The sequence below is a fragment of the Protopterus annectens genome, chromosome 4.part0, assembly GCF_019279795.1.
Source record: "Protopterus annectens isolate FY-2018-M chromosome 4.part0, PAN1.0, whole genome shotgun sequence".
Classification (NCBI taxonomy): Eukaryota; Metazoa; Chordata; order Ceratodontiformes; family Protopteridae; genus Protopterus; species Protopterus annectens.
The window spans coordinates 917,322,239-917,349,357 of NC_056733.1; the positions used below are offsets into that span (position 1 = coordinate 917,322,239).

The following is a 27,119-nucleotide window of genomic DNA, read 5'->3' on the forward strand; positions in this document are numbered from 1 at the left end:
TCTCATTTTGTTATCTTGTCTCTATTTGTTGCCAATGCCTTGATTCCTTTGCCAGGTTTCTCCAGTAAATTACAGCCCCCTCTTGCCTATTCTTTGTATCCCTAATTGCAGTCATCCCCATTTGGCAAAATCTCCTTTCTCCACTCCCATGTTGGCTTAGTTTATAGAATAGTTGTGCTACTGTGTAAATATAATATCCTGTATGGTTATTGTTCTCGTTAAGGATCTGCATGCCAAATCCCAGTGTATTCTTGTAGTTTATAGAATAGTTGTGCTGCTGTGTAAATATAATATCCTGTATGGTTATTGTTCTCGTAAGGATCTGCATGCCAAATCCCAGTGTATTCTTGATCTGACCATCTGGTAGGCATTGACAGTACTGCCGTTCAGGATCTCCTGTGATTGCCTTCTCCTTATGGAGTAGTTGCCTTAGTATTCTCTCCATGGATAAGCAATTGTCCTGGTTCAGTGACTTTTATGATGAACGTAGTACATTTGTACAAACAAACACACTTTACCCATAGTTCAAGTAGGGTGAGTGTTACAGTACAAACCTACCCCCAACCTTCCCAAAAGGCCTTCCAACCTCTGCTCTGAGTAAGCAAAAGAATGAGATAAGACAAGGTGATCATCACAGACCTAAATTCTGTATGCTGCTGTGTCTAAGGGGGGACTCCAGCCTGGGGGGGGGGGGGGCTTCAGAAATAAAATTTCCAACCTTACAGAGGCTGGGGATGCACTTAAACTCTCAGGGGATTTGTCGACTGAAAATAGGGTACATTTTATTTGTTGGCCCCACATTTGCTTATAGCTGTGCAGCCAAAAAAAGCTGAAGACACGTAGGCTGATGTCCTTTTTTTTTTTAGCTGTAAGCTGCATAATGTCTCAGGCTTAGGGGGGGCAGCTCAACACTGGGGACATCTGAAAGCTGTGGACATCAGACTGGAAGGGCAAGTGCCCACCTGCAGATATCTCCTATGTGTAGTGGATTATACTGCAACAATGATATGTTCAGTTATGATAAATATAGTCACTTAAATTTAGTTTCTCAGCCAGACTGTTGAGCAGTAGATTAGTGTGATCATCTCTTTAGATTGACGAGAGAGAGTGGCCACTTTACGTGACCAGCAGTAGTGTGGTGGTGCACAGCTGGCTCAATTGTCGTGTGACTGAAGGAGGATACTGCATTGTGAATAAAAGGGCGGGGGGGCCCGGGAAACAAAAATACCTCAACTTTATTGTATGGATGAGGTTTTGCAAGCCTAGATTTTTCACAGAATGCATTTCTACAGTAATTTTTATGAAAAGATGTTTCACATTTACAGTTAAAAACTTTAAAATAGTAGCACCATAATCCTTTCTTGAACCTGATCTATTTATAAACAAATGTGAATGTAAGTAGTGCCTTGTGTGAGGTCTAGTTTATTTACCTTTACCTGAATGCTAGGCCATCTTCAGCTGCAAGATGATGATGATGATGTGGCTAGAAATGGAGTGCAATACCTTTATGTCCTTGATGATGAAGGCTGCCTGCTGTGTCAGGAGTGGAACACAGTAGTTGATTCATTTCTGTTCTGAAAGGTATACTGTGAGATGACCATCAGGCTAGCCTACAGAAAGCAGTAGAGGTTTGCCAAGATGTTAAGGCGAGGGTGGGAGCTTCAAAATACCGGCAGTTGAGCATGAAAGCAGCGAGTAGGCTCACTGATACATGAGCACTTTTATTTAAGTAAGCAAGCAGAATTGAAACAGTAATGAAATATTGCATCATGGAAATGGTGGCTAGACTGTGGAGTGCAGTGCTGCAATAGTGTTGGTATCCAAAACAGTGGGTGGAAAAATCATCAGTGTTAGGCTAGTGCCACTGTTTGGGCTGTATCTCACTAGAAAGTGATGCTCTTAATCTTCTCATATTCGTATGTAACCTTTTGCAGGAGATTTAAATGCTTTGTTTGTGGCATGTTCTGGACCTGTAGGGGATGGGGTTAAGGCTGTTATCTGTAATGAGCTTCAAGTCGTACTCCTTGGTATGAGTCCTTCAGATTCTACCTGCATATCTTCTGATTGTAAGCAACACAGTTAATCAGGCAGTGGGCCTCAGCCAGTGCTGGAAAGGGGCGTTTGTGCCTAGTGGGCTTCATATTTATCAACCCAGTAAAGTTCACAAAGAAGTGATCTCTTCAGAGATGTGACTTGACTTATTGGGATATACAGGTCCTGTATTAACAGACCCAGGTTGTGCTTTAGAGCCATTTCTACTCCATCTTTTCAGCTATTGACAAGCCTGGGTTGGTTATTGTATTACTGGAAAATGTCTCCTTCCGCTTCACAGGTAGTCTTCCTTTCCGTTGGTGTTTGGAAAAATATGATCAACCAGTGTAGCTGCATAGTTGCTTTTTAGGTGAGGGAATAGTTTTCTGTGGTGTGAGTGAGCTGGAGAGAGGATGCATGCACAAAGTTTGAGGAAGGGCTGGCAGTGTAGTAGTAGTAGTGTAGTTTTCTGTGGTGTGAGTGAGCTGGAGAGAGGATGCATGCACAAAGTTTGAGGAAGGGCTGGCAGTGTAGTAGTAGTAGTGTAGTTTTCTGTGGTGTGAGTGAGCTGGAGAGAGGATGCATGCACAAAGTTTGAGGAAGGGCTGGCAGTGTAGTAGTAGTAGTGTAGTTTTCTGTGGTGTGAGTGAGCTGGAGAGAGGATGCATGCACAAAGTTTGAGGAAGGGCTGGCAGTGTAGTAGTAGTAGTGTAGTTTTCTGTGGTGTGAGTGAGCTGGAGAGAGGATGCATGCACAAAGTTTGAGGAAGGGCTGGCAGTGTAGTAGTAGTAGTAGTAGTAGTAGTAGTAGTGATGGACAGCAGAAGCTCAGCAAGTCTTTGCAAGATGTGATGCCACTGTCTCATTTCTGTTTGTCTATGCATTTTTTTTACAGTGTAGAGTTCACAGTTGGTGACCAGCCTGTCCCAAATTTTCGAATGATTGAAAAGCACTACTTCAGAGATAGTTTGTTGAAGAGTTTTGACTTTGACTTTGGATTCTGCATTCCTAACAGCAGGAATACTTGTGAACATATCTACGAGTTCCCTCAACTTTCCGAAGACGTCAGTAAGTATATTTGTGAAAATTCTTCTTGTGATGTTCATTCACTAGATTATGATGTTCATGCCCTAGATCTCCTAGAAGTCTACTGTGGTCCTAGACCTGCACTGCATCTCTCATGTGTGGTACAGGTGTTTCAGCCATTGGGGAAGCTCTCATTTCCCAGCCCCCCCCCTTGCGTGTGACGGTAAGCATTCATCTTTCTATTCCCATATGTAAGATATCTTGCCTATAGGTAGCCTAAATTTCAAAGCTTGCCTTCCCCAAAAGCTTCAGTGGATTCCCTCCCTCTACTTTGCATAGATATCATTGGTATAAGGGTGACATCAGCCAGCATCATCTTCAGATTTTTCTTACCGCAAAGTTCAGAACAGTTCCAGGGCTTCAGCATTTTCAGTCCATCAGTTGGACTGTTTCTCAAGGAAAGAGAAGTCCCCGCAACAGGAATTTTTCTTGCTTAATGGTATTTTTGTACTATTTTGTCATGTCTGATAGTGATACTGAAACTTTTGTAGAGGTTAATATTTGTGTGGACGGGGGGAAACATTCCTTATAAAGACTACCATTCCACCTGCCAGTTATACCCTTGCTCATAGCACACCATGGTCAGCTGTCTGTAATGTGCCAGTTTCACCATTCAGAAAAAGAACAAAATCTCTTTGTAGCTTTACGACCCAAAGGAGGGTGCGCCTCTGGTTCTGCACCACTATGGCACTTGCCAAGTTGTCCCGGAGCCTGTCCATAAAACAGGAACACTCCAGTAAGCATCAGAAGACCAAGGACAGTCCATTGCATGCCATCAGTTTTCCTAAGCCCAGCAGGTCTGAACAGGTTGAGGTGCTTTCTCAGCCCAAACTTAGGATTTTTTTTTTTTTTGCTGAGGACTGTGGTGTGACTGCTGTTTAGTCCAACATGCTTTTGGCTGTACACATGTCCTTCTAGTACAAAGACTCTGCTCCTGCCAGTGATGAGGCCTTGCCCAGGACCTTAGTGTTGGAATTTCTTATTGTTGTTTCAACACATGATGGTGGAGTCCCCTAAGTATTGGCTTATGAGGAGTTTTCTTGGGAAAGAGTGGAGGTCTTGTTAACTCATTTGCATTCTCCTCCCTATATGGTGGTTCACGCGAAGTCACTGAGACCGAAGGCACTGAAGACAAAACAATGCCTACCAGCTTGCCTTTGCCTAGGTCAAGCAGAGCCTCTGATATATCCAGTTCTTAGGCCTCTTCCCAGTATCTTTTCCAGCTGGCTGAGGACCGCCCATCCATCCTTTCTCAAGTCCAGACGATCAACCTTGCATCCAAAAACCCTGTTCCCAGTAACTATTTCAGATCACATGCCAATAGTGACTAAAATAAAAATGCAGGGTAATGAAATAAATTTGAGACACTGGCGCTTTCCCACCTAGCTGTTGAAAAGAGGAATTTAAGGAATGGGTAGTGGAAGTTATTCAGGAGTTATTAGAGAAGACAGAAAATTCTTCTGAAAATAGGGAGTGGGATAAAATTAAAGTCGGGTTTAAAAATAGAGTGGAAATAAGAGATGGTTAAGAAGCAAGAATTATTTAGAGCGACTGACAAAAGTATCACAGAATAGGGAGAATCTCACAGAACAAGAGGAGGATCAACTGCAGAACGCCAAGCAGAAAATAAGGGCTCACCTTGATAATATGTACGAGTTTAGAAAGATGGTTGTTAACTGTTTTTGTGATGACACTAGAACACAAAAACTTTTAGCACAATGACTCAGGCAACAGAAAGTAGAAAGGGTTGTCACCAAGCTTAGGGAGCTTATAACAAGAAAGACAACAAGAGATCCTGTCGAGGTGCTAGAAATATTTCTAAAATAAAGTCTGTATAAAACAGAGATATGGAGATTAAGAAAAGGTACAAATTGAAATGTGTATGGAAGAATTAAATATGCCAAGGTTAGAGGTAGATGAGGCTCAATTACTGATAGGATAGGAGGAGATGAGATAAAAATAGCAATGTATAACCAATCAACAGGAAAGTCACCAGGAATAGATGGTATCCTGTTATAACCAATCAACAGGAAAGTCACCAGGAATAGGTGGTGTTCCTGTTATAACCAGTCTACAGGAAAGTCACCAGGAATAGATGGTATTCCTGTTATAACCAATCTACAGGAAAGTCACCAGGAATAGATGGTATTCCTGTTATAACCAATCTACAGGAAAGTCACCAGGAATAGATGGTGTTCCTGTTATAACCAATCTACAGGAAAGTCACCAGGAATAGATGGTGTTCCTGTTATAACCAATCTACAGGAAAGTCACCAGGAATAGATGGTGTTCCTGTTATAACAGGAATAGATGGTGTTCCTGTTATAACCAATCTACAGGAAAGTCCCCAGGAATAGATGGTGTTCCTGTTATAACCAATCTACAGGAAAGTCCCCAGGAATAGATGGTATTCCTGTTATAACCAATCTACAGGAAAGTCCCCAGGAATAGATGGTATTCCTGTTATAATCAATCTACAGGAAAGTCACCAGGAATAGATGGTATTCCTGTGGAAGTTTGGAAGCTAGGAGGGGAAAAACTGATTATCTGTATTTTAAGAGGAGGAAAAAAGTACCAACATCCTGGAAGAAAGCAGTGGTAGCTGTAATACCTAAAGATGGTAAAGACCCAATCAGATCCAGGTTCATGCAGGCCCATTTCAATCCTAAACCATGATTATAAAAGTGCTTATGTTTGTAATGACTAAAGGAATCCAAAGGTGATGCCAAAATTGATAGAGATGTATCAATGTGGTTTTGTGGAGGGGAGACAAATATTGATGATCCGGAGGGAAGCAAAATGTAACTGTTGTTGGGGCTTGATGCAGAGAAAGCATTTAACAGAGTAAGCTGGGATTTTATGAGCAGGGCAATGGAAACATTTGCATTCCCTTTTAAAATTATAAGGTTGATTAGAAGTATATATGAGGGATTGGAGGCGAATATTAAAGTGGGTGGGGTCCTCTCTGATGATTTCTGCTAGAGCAGAGGAACCAGGCAGGGGTGTCCTCTTTCCCCTTTGTTGTTTGCATTATATTTAGAACCAGTGGCAAAGAACATAAGGGACTCAGAAATTCAAGGATATAATTGGTATAGTAGTCAAGAAAAGCTGGCTGTATTTGCAAATGATATTATTTTATACTCAATAAAAGCAAAAGAGGACATTTCAATATTGTGGAACATTTTGAGGTAGTTTCATATCTTTTCGGGATACAAAATGAATGCAGCTAAAATAGTCAATAGTTGTAAATTATATACCCACGCACGAATTGGTTCAATTTATGAGGATGTGATAAAATTAAATACTTAGGAGTATGGATTAAAAACTATTCTGATGTGGCAGCTTAAGGATATGTGGGAAGAGACTAAACAAAAGATGCAAAAACTGAGAAATCGAAAGCTCTGTTATATGGATATGAATAGCAAGATACAAGCAGTTAAAATGCTTTTAGTCCTTTTAGTTTTATACACAGGTCAGGCATATTATCAACCAGAGGAGAAGTTGTGGATAGCAATTAAAGAGCTAAAGGAATCTATCTGGGAGGAGAAGATGGCAAGAGTCAAGTGGGATAACCTGTTTCTCCTTTTGAACAAGGTGTGGTTTGGGATTACCTTATTTGAAGGGGTGTTTCAGCTCTACACAGTTAAGGCTCTTATACATAACACAAGCAGAAATCTATAATTTAAAGTGGAAAGGGATGATGATGAAACCTGGGGAAGCTCAAGAAATGAGAAACTGGGGTTTTGGATGCAGATCCTTAAAGAAAACAACAATAACCATGCATAATATTATATTCATAAAGTAGTAGAAAGTATTCTAATCCAACACAGGACTGGAGAAAGGAGATTTTGCAGATAGCGATGACTGTAATTAGGGATACAGCAAATAGGCAAGAGGGGGCTGGAATCTATTGGAGAAAACTGGTAAAGCAACCGAGGTATTGGGAGCAGGTAATTAGAGAGGGAAAGGTAATAGAAGGGGAAGAGGCCAAGAATTTGTTTGGACTGCAGGATAGAGAATCGCCTTCCCCATCAAGGACTGACATCCGAGTATAGGCAAAGGGAAAGAAATATGGGTATCCTAAGCAAAATAGCATTAGTAGAGTTTTAGTAGAATCTAGAACAGAAGCTGCTGTTAACAAAGGAATGATTAGCAGAGCATGTAAAATATTGCATGATAACTATAAGAATCCATCAGAGGAGGTTAGATAGGATTGGGAAGAGAGATTGGATAAGTAATTCACAATGAAACAATGGGTGGATATATATGTACATCTCACAAATATACAACAAAATCTAGAAGATTTAGGATCTTTGCTTGGAAGTTTGTACTTTGGTATGTTTATACTCTAAGTAGACTCCAAAGAATTTTTCCTCAGGTAGACAGCAAATGTTGGATGTGTGATGGGGAAGAAAAAGGTAATTGAGAACATATTTTCTGGGAGTGTAATGAGTTGGCAGACTTAGATTCCTTGCAGACTGCTCTGTCAGAGATACTGGGTGAGCAAATTGATGTAATTAAGGAAATGATTTTTTGAGCTGTGATGCAGAATCAGAATTGCCTAGACATAGCAAGGCCTTGCTGAGTCTAATTATGGTGGCTGCCAAATAAAGCCAATTGCTAGAAAGTGGAAATCAAAGATTAAACCAACTTTACTAAGAATAGTGAATATAGTAACAGAGATAAACAACTAGAATTGGGATCTTTAGAAAAGGGAAGGGTCAAATTACATAGAAAAAATGGGAATTGTGGGAACAATACATGCAGAGGAGGACTGGGGTTTAAAAGAAGGCAGGATTTGAATGAGCTGTGTATTGTTTGACAATGACTGAATAGATTATTAGTGATGTATAATGTTTGCAGTTAAAATTATGTCACTATGGTTTGTTTTTATTTATATAAATATATGATTTCTTATATGTCATAATTTAAAGATGTTTCTTGCTAACACAAAAAAACATATTCCCAATAACAGGCAGAGTGGACTACTGAATGGAGTTGGGGGAACATTTATAATTTCTACTACCCTGCCTTAAACTACCAGGCTCGCATGCTGGAGGAGATGAAGCCTTTGATAAAGATCAGAAGCAATGTGACATTCCTGCCTAGGACTTGGCACTCCAAGACATTTGGGTGTGATGTAGAGGCTTCCTGCTCGGCAGTAGCTTACAGGATCAGCAATTCAAGGATGTGCCTAGCTGAGGACTTTGCCTGTGCTGGACTGTGTGGTGATGGAGCTCCTCACTGCCCATTTAGACAGGGGCATCCTGTTTACAGTCCCTGCTGAAAATGGCTTTGAGAAACAGCAGCTGCATGTTTGAATGTATCAAGTGGTAGGCCATTGCTGTGGCTTAGCCTAACTACAGATGTGTGCACAGACCCGGCTAGTCTGAGACAACGTACAGTTCTTCTGAAAGCTGAAGAGACTGTCACTGATGCGGTCTCCATCACTTGCAGGTAGGAGAGGCTGCCCCAGAGTCAGCCCAGTGAGTGGTAGTTAGGCATGTAAGGTAGTGAAGAAGGAGCAGGAGGCTGAGATGGGTGCCTACAGAAGTTGGCATTAAAAAAAACAAAAAGACTAGCTGTACTAAATATGTCCACTTCCCAGTAAATAAGCAGTGTTGACCCCAGTAAATAAGCAGTGTTGACCCCAGTAAATAAGCAGTGTTGACCCTCTTCTCCTTGCTTCTTTGTAGTACTTAATTTACTAATTATGCTGCTTATTGTTAACAGTCCTAGTCTGACATTTGGGTACCAAGCTGTTCCACTGATCCAGTCTGGCCATTAACTAGTGCTGTAGTGCCTCAAGTTCTCCCAACTATCCCATAATCCCCTGTCAGTCTCTCCTTCAGATCTTGGTTGTCTCTATGGATCTCTATATCAGATTATCTAAGAGCTTGTTTATTCCCTTGCCTTTCTCAGTGTTTGATAGCACAATGATCTCTGCTGTTAAATATTTTCTTATTTATAGTGTTGGCATTATAATCTGGACATTTTTTCCCTATTGACCATTTAGTGCCTCAGCTTCTTGGTGCTGTGGTGGCTGTGTTGTGTTGTCTTGTCTGTTACTTCTGTATACATATGTAATTATGTAGTTTTGCTCTTACAAGTTAAACATTCTAGTTAGGATTAGTACAGATTTCTTGTCTTTATTTTCTCTTGCTGTTTTACTGTAGTTCTTATTTTTGGATTTGCTGGGTAAAACTTTTAAACTTCCACCTCAAGATGCACTTTTTAGGCCCAGACAATCCCAGTGTTGTGCTTTATATGTAAAGGATTTGGCCATCGTTCCTTAGCGGACTGGAGAACTAAGAAGTACGATAATTCCACAGAAAAGACCACCAACCGACGAAATATCCTGAAAACTGTCTTTAATAGACGTAACAATAAAAACGAACAGCAATCCAATTCAAAACGAGCGCTTTCGCCTGGTTAATACCAGGCTTTATCAAGATGCGTATTAGAAGAACCCAATACTATATATATAATCATTTGCTGGTCACCTGACCATCCAGCTAAAGATGCAATCAGAAAATGCTTAAACATAGATCCATATTACCCCTTCCTCATTGTGCATGGCATACATGATGGCAAACTTTGTGTTCACCCTGAAGTACCATGCATGATGTTCAAGTGACCAAGGTAACACAGCCCAGTGTGTATAGTTCCACAAAGCACAGGGTGCGAATATCCTTTAGAAACTTTATATCCTTGACTCTCAAGCTAGTTTTTAACTATCTTTTTCTGATTGTTTCTCTGACTTTGTCTTGACCAGCAAATGATTATATATAGTATTGGGTTCTTCCAATACGCATCTTGAATAAAGCCTGTTATTAACCAGGCGAAAGCGCTTGTTTTGAATTGGATTGCTGTTCGTTTTTATTGTTACGTCTATTAAAGACAGTTTTCAGGATATTTCGTTGGTTGGTGGTCTTTACTGTGGAATTATCGTACTTCTTGGACTGGAGAACTAAGCTCATCATTAAGGGTCTTCTACTTCTCTCCCGGGCTGGCTGAGACGGACAAAAAAAATCAGGAAATGAAAAAATGTGTTCAAGCTTCTCTTCGTCCACCCCCTTTGCACCTTAGGAGAAATCCTCCCCCCCTCAGCTTCAAGTCCAGAATCTCCAATTTTAGAAACAATTGTTAATATGGACAGCCATCTGCCTGAAATCTGTGAGTAGGCATTCATCTGAAAGAGAATTGTTGTTCCATTTTCTTTCATTCTTTTAGGCCTTAATGTCTTCATACAAGTCTGTGTGATCATTAGAAGCACATTTGAACCAGATTGTGACCCAGTGATGAGGGCTTTCTTGAATTCGTAGAACTGGGCATCATCCCATCCCCCTTTGGTACCAGGGCAGATACCCCCCCCCCCCAACACACACACACACACACACACACACACACACACACACACACACACACACACACAAACACAAAACTTCTTAGCTACTTCCCCAGTGGCACTTTCTGCATTCTGCTTTCAGAGACAGTTTTAATCCTGGTCCTGTCACTTCAGCATCATCAGCCCTGTCTGCTACAGTGCCCATTATTTCTCATCTGACTCATTCCATCCTGGCCCCTTCAGCATCAAATGAGTCTCGCACACAGGAGCTGTGTACATGCCGTCTGCATTGTTTGTGGGAACAACGCACTTCAATCGCTTCTTGGTGTCATGGTCCTCTGCTTTGGAGACTAAGGTTCCAATGTCCATCTGAAAGCCTTCTGGATCCTCTGTCAGGCCTTCATTCCTCTGTCCCATCCATCTCATTGGAGTAGTTGTCTCCTCAGAGGAGTGGGTACTCAATGTAGATAAATTCTGGATCTGCCTTTTATTCTAATTTCTCCATATCTTTTGGGTTTCTAATACCATGATGTGAATGGACCCCATTCCTAAGTCAAAGTACAATTAAAGTTCATGAAATTAGTATTGTTTCAGTCTTTGATGTCAGCCAAAAATGCTCTTCGCAGCACCCACAGTGTGCCCAGTAATGATGACTTCTGAAATTTATATGGAGTTACATGGATTGGTAACGTATCTAAGTACGATTGTAGATTCCTTTTTTATAAGACCAGTTGCTCCTACTACTACTACTACTACTGGAACTGTCTGGATATCTTTCTTCCACATTGCTCTCATTTTTGCCTGCAGATCTTGATATTTTATGACTTTGTCTCTCTCTCTACGCAAGACACTGTAGTCACCGAGTGTGGCGAGATCAATGCTACTTTTGTCTTCTTTTCTTGGACAGCTATGTCTGGTTTTCTAGCATCTATCTGTTGAACTGTTGGTAATGGGTGATCCCATGTGATATAAACTTAATCATTTTCTATGATAATTTGTGGCTCATGTTTCCAATGTTTTTCAGCCAGTTTGATGATACAATATTTGCACAATCCCCAGTGCAACTGTCTCGCCACATTATTATGCTTTTTGGTATACAGTCCTTCTGCCATTAGTGTCGCACCCAGCAACAAGGTGTGCGACTGTTTCCAATTTGATTTTACAAAACTTACATTTGTCTGTTTCTCACATGTGTTCAATGGAATTTGTAAACCAGCGTATACGTAGCCCACTCATCTTGGGCTGCCAATATTAGCCTTTTATCTCTTGGTTTGAATTCGCCTCTCCTTAACCATTCCTGCGTTTGTTCCTGATCAACATGAGGTTCTTCAGAAGTTTTCTATACTTGCAACTATATTTATGCTTTTTTCCACATTTCTTGCCTTCTCATCTGGTCCTTCATCTTATATTCTTTCTTTTGTTTTTTGGCACATTCAGTTGCTGCCTGAGTTTTATCTACTTCTGGTTTGATTTCCATTTCTGCTTGACGTCAATATACTTCTGCTAAATTAAGCAGAGAAGTCATCTTAGGTTTATTCTCCTCCTGTTTCAAAACTTTCACTGCATTTGGATCTTGTGAGGTCAGTAGATATGTGCGGAGTCCCACGATTGCATATCTATACATGTAATCAATTTCAAGGGGGCCCATCCCTCCTTCAGAACGGGGAATATGTAATCTTAGTATACACTGATTTTTATAAATCATTTGGTGAGCATGAAGCATCCTTCTTGTTTTAATGTCTAATCTACCCAGCACTTTTTTGGAGCCAGTCAATCATTCCAAAACTGTAAGAACAGGAAGAGCAAATTGGTTTATAACTTGGATCTTGTTCCTAGATGTCAGTGCTATTCTCAGGATTAATTTAGGTCTTCTAAAGTATTCCTTACTGAATTTTATTCACATTTATTCATGTTTTATTGCTGATCCTTCATCAATTTGCAAGTATTTATACATTCCCTCTTGCTCAAGTTCATTTATATCACATTCTTGTCCCAAACTGATGTTTTCCTGGTGCTTCAGTTTTCCTGCTTTAAAGGTTGCTTTTGCACATTTATCAAGACCAAATGACGTTCTAATATCTTAAAAAGTTTTGACGGCCTGCAGCTGTGCTTTCAGTTCCTCATCTGATGAGCTATACAATGTTAAATCATCGACAAAAAGAAGATAAGTCATTAGACTTTGTTTTCTAGAAGCCAAATTGTAGCCATGGCCTAAGCTGTTCAGTAAACAGCTAAATGGGTTAAGGGCAAGGCAGAATAGCAATGGTGACAGAGAGTCACCCTGGAAATATCCCCCTTTGAACTTGTATTTGGGGATACTAATCTGTCCTTTATCATGGTTTAATTGCAAAGTGGTCTGCCATTGTTTCATGGTTACTTTAATGTAGTCAATCAGTGTAGGGTTTATCTTATACATTTTTAAAGTATTCTTTTTATCCATGAATGTGAGATACTATCAAATGCTTTTTTGTAGTCAGTCCATGCCATACTTAGATTCTTCCCCTTTTTACAGTTCTCCAGTATAACTTTATTTAACAACAAATGATCCTTTGTTTCATGTGACTGTCTTTCTTTTATTGCCCTTTTGTTCTACTGCCATAATTGAGATTTCTTCTAGATGACTATAAACTGTGTTGGCGTCAATCCCCCTGTATACTTTATATGTCGTCTGAAGACAAGTTATTGGCCTATCATTTTTAGGGTAGCTTGCAGATTCACTCTTAAATAAGAGCATTGTTTTCCCTGTTAGCCAGGTTGGTGTCTGTCAGAATCTTCGGAGCCGTCGCAGAGGCACAAGAGGTTGAGGTCCCCTTCTCTGGAATCCATACATTCGGCTCCTTGGTCTCCCCTGCTTGAGTGAGCGCAGTCACAGATCGTCCCACTCCTCTCTGTCCTCTAGACTCTTGGATCACGGCGTGGAGAGAGTGGTCAGTAGGTTGCTGAAGTCGCAGGCACTTGCCAAGATGTTGTCCAGCCCTCCTCAACAGGTGTCTGCTCCGTCCACTTCTATCTATGTTCCTCCTCCGACTCCTTTGAGCTTGGAGCCGGAGTTCGTTGGGGTTAGAGTCGTGGAACCGTCGTCTCCGATAACTATGTCTCATTCGGTTCCGTCGTCGGCTCCGATTCCCTCGATGGTACCGTCCGTCGAGGGATCTGGGCGCTGAGGCTCCCTCGTCGGCTCCAAGGGGCGAGTGGCATCAGACCCTTGTTCGACCCCGTTCTCCCTCTCAGAGCTTCGGCGCAGGTGAGTTCGGCTACTACATCGGCCTCTGAGCCGTCTCCCTCGGTGCGGAGAAGGATTCCGATTTCCTCGGAACCGGATCCTTCTCTGCATCGTGGCAGGGATGCCTTCAATGTCATGAGGAGTGTTCTGGCCTCTGAGTCAGCTCCACGATCGACCCCACTGGCTCCGTCCCTTGTAGTGCCTGTGCCAACCTCTGCTCCTCCTCCAGACCCCAAGCGTGGGAAACCGGCTCTCCAGGGCGCACCCCATTGGGTGTTTCTTCTTCTTCCGAGGCCTCCCCTGATCATTCAGAGGAGCCCCCTCATAAGAAGAAGTGCAAGAGAAGCACATTGACTCCCCTGAGTCTGTCACTTCTGATACAGACTTAGATGATTCGGAATGGTCCCCGAGGTCCCCCTCTGAAGATGTTTTCTTCTCGGACATCCTAGAAATGCTTAAGCAGAGGGGGAACTGGAGTCCCCTAGCCCCTACCAAGGATGAGTCTGTATTCCTGGATGCGTTCAGTTCCCGACCTTCCACCTCCTGGGTTTCTCCGCCTTTCGATCCACTCATGTCTGTGGTGGCTCGAAAGGCTTGGTCAGCCCCGGATACAGTGGAACCAACCCCAAGGAGACCTGGCAAGTTTATCACTGCACCCCTTGATAAGCAGTTCCTTACCAAAGGTGTTCCTGTGGATGCCATGGTGGTAGCAGCAGCCACTAAAAAGGAGTTAGCGGAAACTTCTTCGTCTGTCCATCCTCCTAACAAGGTGTCTAGGACTATGGATAGATACGGGAAGCAAATGTTTGCTTCAGCGACCTTTTCTATGAGGTCACTGAATTACTTATGCCATTTTACCTGGCTTCAGAGGGATCTCCTTAAAGAGCTCGGAGATACCCTTCAAGATCCATCAGCTGAAGGGGCTCAAGCTAAAGTGGCTTCCCAGCTGGCGACCCTTAATTCTGTAGTCAACTCCTCCATGAGGCTCATTTCCTATGCAGCCGATGGTGCGAGTAGAGCCGCAGGTACAGGCATGGCCCTTGGGAGACGCGCATGGATGCGGCTGTGTAATTTTGCAGAACCCTTTAGAGCATCATTCACCAACACCCCCTTTGATAGTTCCTTTCTTTTTGGACCACAGGTGAAAGACACTTTGACTAGGTGTGAGCAAGAAGGCAAGACTCTCTCTGCCGTGGGAGTCCATTTTTCCACTCCTTCCAGACCATACCCCAAGGGTCAGAAGAGTGGTAAAATGTGGTTCCGAAAATCCCAGGGAGCCCCGCCTAACACACGTAGCGATTTTTTCCTCCAGGGGCAGAGGAGGAAACAACAACAGATGCCACCCTCGTGGCAGAGGGGGTCCGCAGAGCCAGAGCAGCAGAGAATCCTTCTCTGAGAAGCCCTTCCAGCATCCCTGAAGGGTTGCCCGGCTGCCCGTCTCTGGAGGCAGTCGGGGGAAGACTTTCACTGTACCCAAAAGGGTGGCAAAGTTTAATGCAAGACAAATGGGTACAGTCAATTATATCCAGAGGTTACAAAATCCCTTTCTCTCAGCCCCCTTACCATCAAGCAAATCCCTTCCAGATGTTCCACCCAATCTGAGGGACCAAGCAGTCACAGAAGTTTTAAAACTGCTAGAAAAAGAGTCATCCCAGATGTCCCGGCAGACCAACACGGATCCGGAACTTACTCAAGGTTCTTTTTGGTAAGACAGGGGACTGGAGACCGATTCTGGATCTCAGCAGACTAAACAAGTCTGTTCAAAGAACAAAGTTTCGGATGGTCACGCTACAGTCCATTCTACCCTTTCTGGGTCAGGACAATTGGATGTGCTCCATAGATCTTCAGGATGCGTACTATCGCATCAAAATGGACAGGCGCTGCAGGAGATTCCTTCGCTTCTGGCTGGGAGCCAGTCATTAGCAGTTCAGAGCTATGCCCTTTGGTCTCACCACAGCCCCCAGGGTGTTCACCAAATGTATGGCAGTGGTCAACGACATCAAGGATTCCAGGTGTTTCCATATCTAGACGACTGGCTCCTCACTGCTACTACCAGGCATCAACTTCTGCAAGCCAGGGACTACACAATCACAATCTGCTCCCAGCTAGGCATTACAATAAACTTCGAAAAATCTGCCTTGTTGCCCTGTCAATCTATCACCTATATAGGAGCAGACTTAGACACAAGGAACATGTCTGCAAGGCTTCCGCCAGACAGGGTGTTATTAATTCGCCAGCAGGTACAAATTCTAATGCAGAGCAAAAGGAAACAAATCAGATTCGTCCTTCAAACTCTGGGTTCCATGGCAGCGGCAAATCTCCTCATCTCTCTGTCCCGCTTTCATATGAGAATCCTTCAGTGGCTTCTGTTCACACAGTGGTCTTTCCAACAGCTTCCCATGTCTCACATGATTATGATTACAGAAGCATGCAAAAGGCACCTTTCCTGGTGGATGGTCTCCCCACTAGTGTCTCAGGGCAGACCCTTCATTCAGCCCCCTCCGGTTGCCACAGTGACCAGACGCCTCCCTGATAGGGTGGGGGGTGGGCATTATCAGGGCAGGACAGTCCAAGGCACTTGGCAGCCTCACGAGTACCATCTGCATATAAACGTCTTAGGAATGAGAGCTGTGCTCTTAGCGTTGCAAGCTCTTCAGGACTGACTCCCTTCTGGGACCATTGCAATTCAAACGGACATGTCAGTGGTGTGGTACATCAGCAAGCAGGGCTGAACCAGGTCCTACCCCCTATGTCGAGAAGCACTCAGACTCTGGCATTGGGCGATTTCCTCCCAACTATTTCTGATTGCAACACACATCCCTGAGACATCCAACGTCATAGCAGACAGGCTCAGCAGAGCTATTCTCATGCCTCACGAGTGGTCTCTGAACCAGGTAGTTGCAGATCTGATCTTCCACAAATGGGGACAGCCTTCCTACGACCTTTTTGCCACCCCCTTCAACAGCAAATGCAGCAACTACTTCTCCCTTCTTCCGCTTCCTGGTCATTCTCCCAGAGACGCTCTAGTCCACAATTGGCCTCAGGGACTTCTTTATGCCTTCCCTCAGTTTCCCCTGATACCGAAACTCATACAGAAAGCAATGTCGTTGGGTTGCAGAATGATCCTCATTGCCTCCTACTGGCCTCGACAGATATGGTTCCCATTCCTGCACCATTACCTTCTCGAGCAGCCTTGGACTCTGGATCCAATTCCAGACCTACTGATTCATCAGTCAGGCGGACTGCATCAATCCCTTCAAACACTCCAGCTCACAGCTTGGTTGCTCCACTTCCAACCTTAGCGAGGCTTCCCAACATTTCCCAGGTCATACGTGAAATTGTCTCCTCTCACAAGTCCACCACTAGAAGGACTTATGCTAGCAAATGGAAACGTTTTTCTTGTTGGGCAGAGGCTAGGAACATAGATCCCTTTTCAGCCCCAGTCCACGAAATCTTGACTTTCATGTTGGGTTGTATAATGCAAACATTATGTCTCATAAGCTATGTAAAGCTTTTCTAAGAAGGACTACTCTCTTTAGACCCCCAGTGAGAGATTCCCCTCCTCCTTGGGACCTAAACTTCGTATTAACCTCCTTAGTTATGCCCCCTTTTGACCTGCGGCATCCTGCTCCATTAAGTTCCTATCTTGGAAAACTCTCTTTCTGGTAGCTATTACTTCAGCCAGACGTGTCTCTGAACTTCAGGCACTTATGTGTCCGTCCTCCATACTTAATTTTTCATAAGGACAGGGTTGCTCTGAGGACTAATCCCTCTTTCCTTCCTAAAGTCTGCTCAGAAAATTATTTAAACCAATCTATAGACCTACCTGTGTTTTTTCCTAACCACACCAACAAGGCAGAATACAAATTACATCAATTGGATGTTCATAGACAATTGCGTTTTTACCTGCATAGGACAAAAAGATATAAGGAAGTCGGACCAACTATTCCTTTCCTATGCTCTGGGCAAACAAGGTCTCCCAGTTTCCAAAGTGACCTAATCCAGATGGTTGTCTCACATTATTACTTTCATCTGTCAGCTGAGAAACAAAGAGTTATCTATCAAACCAAAAAGTCATTCTACTAGGGCTTTGGCCACCTCTGTAGCCTTCCAGTCTAGGTTGCCCATGGACTCCATCTGTGCAGCTGCTACGTGGGCAAACCCTCATACCTTTATTTCTCATTACAAGCTAGATATGGTGTCCAGGAGCAGAGCTAACTTTGGTTCCACTGTTCTGAAGAGTCTGTTCCAATGAGCTGCTCAGGATTGTAGGTGCTAGGGACGCTGTCCCAACCAGCAAGAATGAAGGCGAGATAGACAACTTAACATAAAGAAGTTATGTACCTACCATAACGTTCCATGTTAGTTGTCTTCATCTCGCCTTCTTTCTTGCATCCCACCCTCCATCCCCCTATCCTATTGGACCGAGAGGAGTTCAAGTTTCACTGGCTGAGTGTTGTTTGGTTGTTTCCTCTACTGACTTAGAGTATGACAGGTGTGCTCAACATTTTGTTTGGAGAGGTTCATTCTCTAGCTATGGCTAGGGTTAGCTATTTCAAATGAGATCTGGGTAGCTAGCACTAGGCATCATGGGATAAGTGGTAGCCTCGAGCCAGTAAACAGCTCTCGAGCTATAGAAGATGGCCGAGTGTGAGCCGAGGATCGGCTCTGATCCCAACCAGCAAGAAAGAGGGTGAGATGAAGACAACTAACATGGAACGTTATGGTAGGTACATAACTTCTTTTTCTTACTCATGGCGAAGTCCTCATGCAAAGATGTTAATACTTTTAACCAAAAGTCAGGTACTGCATCTGGGCCTGGGGTTTTCTAGTTAGAGGCTTTTCTTAACTTAGTTTCAGTCTCTCTGGCTGTTACTTCATCCTATTTCATATCCTGTACCTTTAAACTTCTTATTCTTTCTTTTGCTTCTGTCCATTTAGCATCTTTATGTTCCACAGGATCTTCGTAGATACTACTCCAAAATGTATCTACTTCCTCTTTTTTTGGCAGTCTTTCAAGTCTTTTACGTTTTTTTCCCAATTCTCTATAAAACTTTTTTGGGTCATCAATAAATTGCTTATTTTGTATTTTCCCTTATTTTTATCTGTGTATATTCTAAGTTTTTACTCCTGTGCTGAAAAATTTACTTTATTTGCGATAGTGCATGATAGATCCTGGTCTGTTCCTAATAATGTGCATTGCTTTAATCACATCTCTTAGTATTTTTGCCGATCTACTCCCTCTTCTATATTCTTCTAACAGTGACACTTTGCTTTATAGATGTTCTTCGTGTTTCACTGTTGCAGTCATTGCATTTGGGTTATCCTACTGGCAGTTTGCCCTCAGTCGGCCTGAATTCCAAAGTCCTGGGTCCTGCGTCAGTTGCTGTTGCCTCTTCCCTGACGTCAGGTCATCAGGGGTATAAAAGATGCAGCCGATGCCATTTTATCCAGTCTTTCTTGCCGCACGGTGCCCGAAACAGAAGCAGTTCGTAAGTGCTGGTTGGCCGACTCCTGAGAGTTTTGTGTTCGAGTTTCAGATCCGAAGTCTTCATTAAAAGCTAAGTACACCATTGGGGAAACTTTTTTCTTGCTCCAGACCGATGTCAGAAAAAGTTAATAATTGTATTTCTTGTGGGAAGCAAATACCTCATAAAGACTTTCATTCTTACTGTATTCCCTGCCTAGGCCCTGACCACAACATTGCTAATTGTCGGTTTTGTGCTAGATTTAACCAACGCACTATTAAGCGTCAGAACGATTTTGCATTAAGCTATTTTGGGCGAAGATTTAATTATACAATGTCGTCGGATAGCCATCCGGAGTTCACAAAAAACGCAAAGAAAAAGACAGACAACCGAGGTCCAAAACCAACGACAAAGCTTCTCCTAAGCAAGTTGCCGGTTCTCAGTGAGGCGCTTTCGCAGCCCCTGTTGCCTGCTACATTAGAGTCGCAGGCCGCTACCGACTCCCACATGGAGTCGGCCAGGCCGCTGGAAACTCAAGGTATTGGAATCTCGGAGATTATTCCCTCAGATGGGTCTGGAACCGCTGAGCAGGCATCAGCTTCTGAGGGTGTATTCAGACCTAAACAATTATATATTAAACCGACTTCAAAGACTAAAACACCTGTAAAGGCAAAGAAACAAGTTCACCAGCCACAAGGACAGGCCTCCATGCCCAAAAAACAGATGCTCAAAATGGCCAAAGACTTAATTACCTTGATCAGGGGTTCCCATCCCCCTCCTGATAAGAGGCCTAGGCAAGAGACAGACTATGAATCTTCAGATCAGGTTTCCATTTCTTCTGATTCCTCTTCTGATCAGGAATATTCTCTTCCCCCCTATGAGGATTCTGATGCTGAAGAATCAATTCCTTCAGCTTCTCCTCCTGAGGGACTACTCTTTTGGGGAAACCTTGCATACCATGAGGGAGCACTTCCACTGGGAGAGCCAAGATTTTTCAGAATCTAAGAAAAGGCTCCGAGACTTCCATTTACTACCTCAACACAGACCTCTAGCTATTCCACCTGTGTTGGACATTGTAGATGTGTTCTCGGAGTCTAGTCTGACCCCTGACACTGTACCTCCAGCTCCTGTTAAGCCGGACAGATACTACAGGGACCCTGACTCTCATAAATTCCTTTTCAAAAACCCTACTGCAGACCCAGAAACTATTTCTCAGGGTCCAAAAGGGGTCAAGGCTTCTACTGCAAAAAACCCTACCCCCTCTGACAGGGATTCTAGGGCACTGGATGGATGGGGAAAAAAGATTTACACATCTGCTACTTTGGCTGTAAGGGCCTTAAATTGCCAGTTTCATATGCTCAAATGTCAGCAATATATCATGACACTGCTTAAACAGAAAATGACGGCAAATTCTGAATGTGCAGAAAACAAAGAAATGCAGGATTTATTGCATGCAGCTGCACAAGTTGGAAAGCATACTTTGCAATGTGGCTTTGATTCTCTGGAGGCCTCCTGCAGGGCCGCTGTTACGGGTTCTGTCATTAGGAGGCATGCTTGGTTAAAGGAATAAAATCTGCCTGACTATGTTAAAGCAAAATTATTAGTTGCTCCTTTACAACATGATACCTTGTTTTGTGTTGAGGCAGAAGAGGTGTTAAAGAAAATGGAGGACAAAGCTAAATCTATGCAAACGGTCAAGGATTTCTTACAGGTACTACCACCTAGATTTAGCAGACACTGGCCTACAAAGAATTGGTCCTTTCCAGTCTCAGACAGACCTCAAAGGGGCAGATCACAGCCGCAAGGATCCTACAGGTCTAAGCAGTGGAGTGCTTCTACCTCCAAAGGTGGAGAAGACAAATCACAATCATACAGGAAACAGTCCCAATGACTTCCCCCTGCCTGCACCAAGCACTTATCTTCTGGCAGCACCCTTAGGGGGAAACTAGCACTTATAACCCAGGACAAATGGGTTCTAGACAGTGTCACAAGGCTACAAGTTTCATTTCCATACCCTGCCAAGGCAAATGGTTGGCCAGACCTGCCAAAAAATCAATGGGCAGAGTCTCAAAAGCAAGTCGCGGCTCTCATGGACATGAGGGCTATTCATCAAGTGCCACAGCAAGAACAGGGACAAGGATTTTACTCAGACTGTTCCTGGTACCCAGAAAGGCACAAGCATGGAGACCAATACTGGACCTATCTATTCTAAACACTTTCCTGGATATACCAAAATTCAAGATGTTGACCTTACAGCAGCTTCTGCCCATGCCTGGCAGCAAGGCTTGGCTCGTGACTTTTGACCTAAAAGAGGCATACCTGCATGTCCCAGTCAGACAGTCATGCAGAAGATACCTCAGATTCAAGGCTGGTTCAAAGCATTACCAATTCTCTGCACTGCCCTTAGGCTTATCTACTGTGCCCAGGGTCTTCACAAAGTGCCTGGCACCAGTAATTGCTTACTGCAGACAGAGGAATGCAAATATATCCTTACTTGGACGACTACCTCATACAAGCGGAGAACAAGGAAATTCTACTACAGCTTCTGACGTTTGTGATAAGACTTTTAACATGCCTAGGGTACATGGTCAACAAAAAGAAATCAAAACTAGTACCCTCTCAAGAGATAATATTCCTGGGTGCAAGCTTAAATACAACTGCCCAGATGGCTTATCTCACTCCAGACAAACAGAGGCAACTGACTACCTATTTCAAGAAAATGGCAACAAAGGCCCAGTTATCTGCAAGAAAAATTCTGCAGGCTTTGGGCTTCATGGCATCCTGCATCTTACTAATTCCATATGCAAGACTGCATATAAGGAAAATTCAGTGGCACCTAAAAAGTGTCTGGACACAACATTGCCACAGTCTGGAAACAATGATTACTCTAATTCCCTGCCTGCAACAGGAGTTTCGATGGTGGGCAAAGGCTTGTCACCAAAACAAGGGACAGCCATTCTCACTACCCCCAGCCAGGCAGAGCCTAACGACGCATGCATCAGATTATGCCTGGAGGGCACACATGGCAGGAAGAGGCATTCAGGGCACCTGGTCCACAAACCAAAAGCATCTACATATCAGTCAAAAAGAGATGCTAGCTTTTCAAAATGCTCTGACAGCCTTCAAGGACCTACTTCATCTGGGACAACTACTGATAGACAGACAATGCCACGGTCATGTGGTACATAAACAAGCAGGGAGGCACTCATTCTTATCCCCTGTGCAGACTAGCCATGGCTTTATGGGACACAGCATTGACTTACCAAGTTCATCTGCAGGCACAATTCCTGCCAGGAAAGGAAAATACTCTGGCAGACTAACTAAGCAGAAACCTCATGGATCCCCATGAGTGGCACCTGGATCCACAAGTCTTCAGCATGATAACAAAGAAATGGGGACGCCCGGACATAGATCTATTTGCCTCCCCTCAAAACAATCAACTAAAACGATTCTTCACAAGGACTTATCACAGACAATCTTGGAAAGTGGACGCCTTATCTTTCAACTGGAGAAACCTATCAGTATATGCCTTTCTTCCACTGCCTCTCCTCCCCAAGGTACTCTTAAAGGTCAGGCAGGAGAAACCAAAAATGACTGATTGCCCCAGACTGGCCACGCCAGTACTGGTATTCGATCTTAAGGAACTTGTCCCAATGCCCAGCCTGGACCTTACCCCAAATACCGCATCTACTGTCCCAGCAAAACAATCAGATTCTGCACAGCCAACTCAGGACCCTAAACCTGGCAGCATGGCAGATAATGTAGCCATACAAACCACACCTCTCAGTAAAGCTGTAATTGATGTCATTTTAGAAGCCAGAAGGCCTAGTACTAGAAAATCCTATGCTGGGAAATGGAAGAGATTTTGCTCTTGGAACCAAGCTCACGGAACTGATACAGCTGTCCCAAATATTCCTCAGATTTTACAATACTTAACTGAGATGCTGGACAAAGGCCTATCTTTTTCATCAATTAAAATCCATGCCTCTGCCATTTCGGCTCATTACAATACAGAGCCACCACTCTTTTCTCATCCTTTATTAAGGCAGTACCTCAGAGGAGCCAAAAACGTAAGGCCTCCAAGGAGAACGCCAATACCTGTATGGGACCTCAATTATGTCTTGGAAAAACTCACCTTACCTCCTTTTGAGCCAGCTGCTACTGCAGATATAAAGTTCTTATCTTGGAAAACAGCTCTGCTCCTAGCAATAACTTCTGCAAGACGAGTTTCAAAGCTACAGGCTCTCATGGCTGTGGAACCCTTTATCATTTTTTATCCAGACAGGGTCTCTCGAGAATAAACCCAACATTTATGCCTAAGGTGGTATCTAGTGTAGCCCTAGCAAGTAATTTGCCAACTTTTTATCCAAATCCACAGAACAAGGGGGAGAAAATTCTGCATTCTTTGGACGTACACATACAACTTAGATTCTACTTGGACAAAACTAAAGTTTTCAGAAAGACAGAACAATTACTAGTGGCATATGCCACAGCATCATAAGGAAGGGCCATCTCCAAGCAGACTATTTCAAAGTGGATAGGTCACTGCATTCGATGTTCTTCATCTCACATTGCTGCAGTCCTGTCTTTGTGGCATGCAGCAGAAGCAAGCGGTAAAAGTGTCGTCGCTGCTCTGAAATTTTTTGATCCGGAGTTTCAGAACCGAATCAAGTTTGCTAAGTACCCGTTGGGGATTATTTGTTTTTCTTGCTCTTTGGAAGGTGTAAATTTTATAATATGCCGGATTCTCCCGGCGCCCGGGCTGAGAAGCGAAAAGTTAAAAACAAAAAACCCAGGCAAAGATGTCGTCCGTTCCTGACGCGCCAGTTAGAGGCTTCAGTGGAACCGGTGTGGTTCCGCGGAGACTTCTCTGGGGCCAAGTTACTGTACTCCCCTCCCTTCCTGTTCTATGCCCCTCCTGATAAGAGGCCTAGGGTGGAGCCAGTTGCCCCAGCATAGCCCTTGGCTATACCCCTGTTTGTTAAACCGGATAGGTATTACAGGGTGCCTGAGGCTCATAAAGTCCCGGACCCAAGAAACTATTAGTTAGAACCTAAAGGGTGTCAAGGCCTCTGTTTGTAAAAATCGGTTCCTCTAGATAGAACAAGTGGGTAGCATTCATTGTGGTATGGTTTTGATGCTGTTAAGGCCTCGTCTAGGGTGGCTGCCACTGGCTCAGTTCTTACGCGGAAATAAGGATTTGGTTAAAGGATCCAAATTTCCTGATTAGGATTTTGAGTTTTCTTTGGATGCTCCTTTGTGAGTTTGTTCACCTGTGGGAGAACAGATGTGAAAGAAAGAACAGAACTAAGTCTATGCAGGCTGTTGTTAATTTTTTTTGCAAGTTCAGCCTCCAGTTTAGTAGGAATTGGCCTGCTAAGATTCTCAGTCTATAGGGTTATGATTCTCAGTCTAGGGGGTAGGGAGGGCGTGGTAGGGCAGAGAGTCAAGTTCTTTCACCACTAGAACAGGCCAGCACAATCTTTGGGTTGGGTGAGGGGGCCGCCAGGCCGTACGCCCCCAGGCGACCCTACTTTTTCAGCTGCCAGATCCTTCTTCTTGCCTGGCAGCACAGACCTTTGGGAAGGTTAGCACATGAAAAGGGATGTTGGATGACAATTACCCAAGACAAATGATATCATCATACACCCACCAGGTTAGTTTTATTTCCACACTTGCCCTCCTTCAAAGGCATGCCCAGACTGGCGTTCCTCCTCAGCAAAGACTAGAGGCTGCAAGAAGCTCTTTACTACTTCAAATAGGGGCTATATACAAGCGGTTCGCCAGAAGTGTGGGCCTAGGAGGATTTTCCTCTCTGTTTCTAGTACCAAAGAAGGAAACCGTGGGAGACCAGTTTTTGGATTTATCCATCCTCACCAGTTGCAGGCATTCATGCTGGCTGGGACTTACATTCACATCTCTCTTTCTTCTGCGCCCTTGGCTTATCTACTGTTGTTCTGGTGTTCACGAAGGTTCTGGCTCCTGCTTTCTTCAGGCTAAGAGGAAGACAGAATTATCCTTATTATTGATTTGACGATACTGGCCCAAGAAAAGAACAAACTTCTTCATTCATCATTTTACAGTATGTGATGTGTTAGATGCCTGGGGTATTCTGTGAATGAAATAAAAGTCCAGTCTAGTACCCTCTCAGGGACATGCTTTCTGGGTGTGAAAAGATGCCAAACAAACTGCATGCAGGACAGCTACAATGGTTACCCTTCTGCATTATGGACACAGTGGCACTGAGTATCAGACAGTGCTTCAAACCTTAATACTCTAAATCTCTGTATTCTATGGTATTAGCACACCTAAATGTCAAGAAAACAAGGGAGATCTGAAGACCCGCTTCAGACACTAACATTTTTAACAACAGATGCCTTAAACAAAGCAACTTAAATGGACCCAAATGTGGTGGATGGATACAAGACACGTCCTAAATGACTGGAACATCTACATATCAACTTTGAGCAGTCGAATTTTCATCCAGATGCCATTGATATAGCTTGGGGATTTATAGTAAATGGGGTTGCTCACATCTGTCGTGGCAAGTATCACTTCATGTGGTACATAGCAAAGCAAGGGGTGTTGATTCAATCAGGCATGCAGACAATTCATCATTTTTGTGGCCAGGCAGAGGTGTTTTACAACTAAATCTACACAAACAAGGTTTGATGTAGTCAACAGACTCCTCTTAGCAGACCCAGTGAGCAGACATCCTATGCTATTTTGTGGTTGACAAGGTTCAGGGAATGTATTCTGTCTTGAGCCAGTAAGTTATGGAGCACTCCAGAGACATACAATGTGTTGAGAAGGTTTCCCTCCACTTGGCACCAAAGTTTTGTATCTCTCATGTTTCTCCTCAGCTTGGCCAGTTAGAACCAGACCTCTGCCTCTCCTCCCAAAGGTAAACGCTTTTCCACCTCTGGTTGCTCCCAAAGGTACTGCTGAAGGTCAGGCAGGCCAAGCCAATTCACTTTTTCTGGTCTCCAGATTGGCCTTCGCCAGTCCTGGTACCCCTCCTCAGGAAGTCTGGTACAGGAGTCTCCCAGGCCGCCTCAAACAGATACTCAATAGCTCACTCAGGCCTTACTTCATTTACTCACTGGCAAGCCTCCATGGCCTTTGGACAGCCTTCCATATTCTTCTTTAAAACTCTGACAAGCTTTCATTTCCTCAAGCCTTCACTTCATACATGGAAGCTGTGGGCATAGTATATTGGAGTTAAATGGACAGGAGGTTGGAGGCCATTTTACAAGTTTTGTTTGTCAATTTGGAGGAAAGAGGCCTAAACCTAATTTGATACGCAGAGGAATGGGACCTACTGAGTTATTCCAAGGAGGACCTTGTAGGCGCTAAAGGTTTTTGCTGCAGGCTTATCACCTCCTTACTGATCCATTGCTTCATCTACCTCCCATAAGCTCTTCTCTAGAGCATTCTACCCACGTACTCCTCTACTCACCATACTCTCAATTACTCATTCTTTATTTCTCAATTTACAACCAGAGACTCTGCAACCTTTTTGGCTTCCCCTCCTGCTATTGCTTGAAAGTGACTTGGGAACTGGAGGAAGACTGCTGACAACCAAGGTTTACCTCTATATAGGGTTTCTAGCATTTTTTTTGTGTTAACTGCTTTTCTTACTTCTTAATTTTCTGCAAAGATAGCCTGAATTTTTGTGCCTAATTTGGTTTCTTAGTGTGTTCAAGTCACTTTTCATTTCTTCACTTACCTTATCCATTCTTCCCGGCTTAAAGGCAAAGATTTATGTGGCTTTTTACTCCAAAAGATTTTTTGCAATTTAAATATAAAACCCGCATAAAAGGATTTTATTTTGCACACTTTAGTTATCAGTCAGGCAGTACAGTTTGTTGTTTATTTTGTTTTGGGTGTTAGGGCAAACCTGTTTCAAACAGTTTGTTTCTTAACCTGTTTGGGTTTTGTATTGTTTCTGTTTTTCACAACAT

The 27,119-nt window shown here is 43.4% G+C and overlaps 1 protein-coding gene across 1 annotated transcript in view; it reads left to right on the forward strand.

The window, feature by feature from the left end:
• UNC119B (unc-119 lipid binding chaperone B) overlaps positions 1-27,119 on the forward strand; it is a 679,015-nt gene that overhangs the window by 416,552 nt on the left and 235,344 nt on the right. Inside the window, exon 4 of the mRNA XM_044068895.1 lies at positions 2,926-3,098. Coding sequence (XP_043924830.1) covers positions 2,926-3,098 — 173 coding nt within the window. The remainder of the gene's footprint in view (positions 1-2,925; positions 3,099-27,119) is intronic.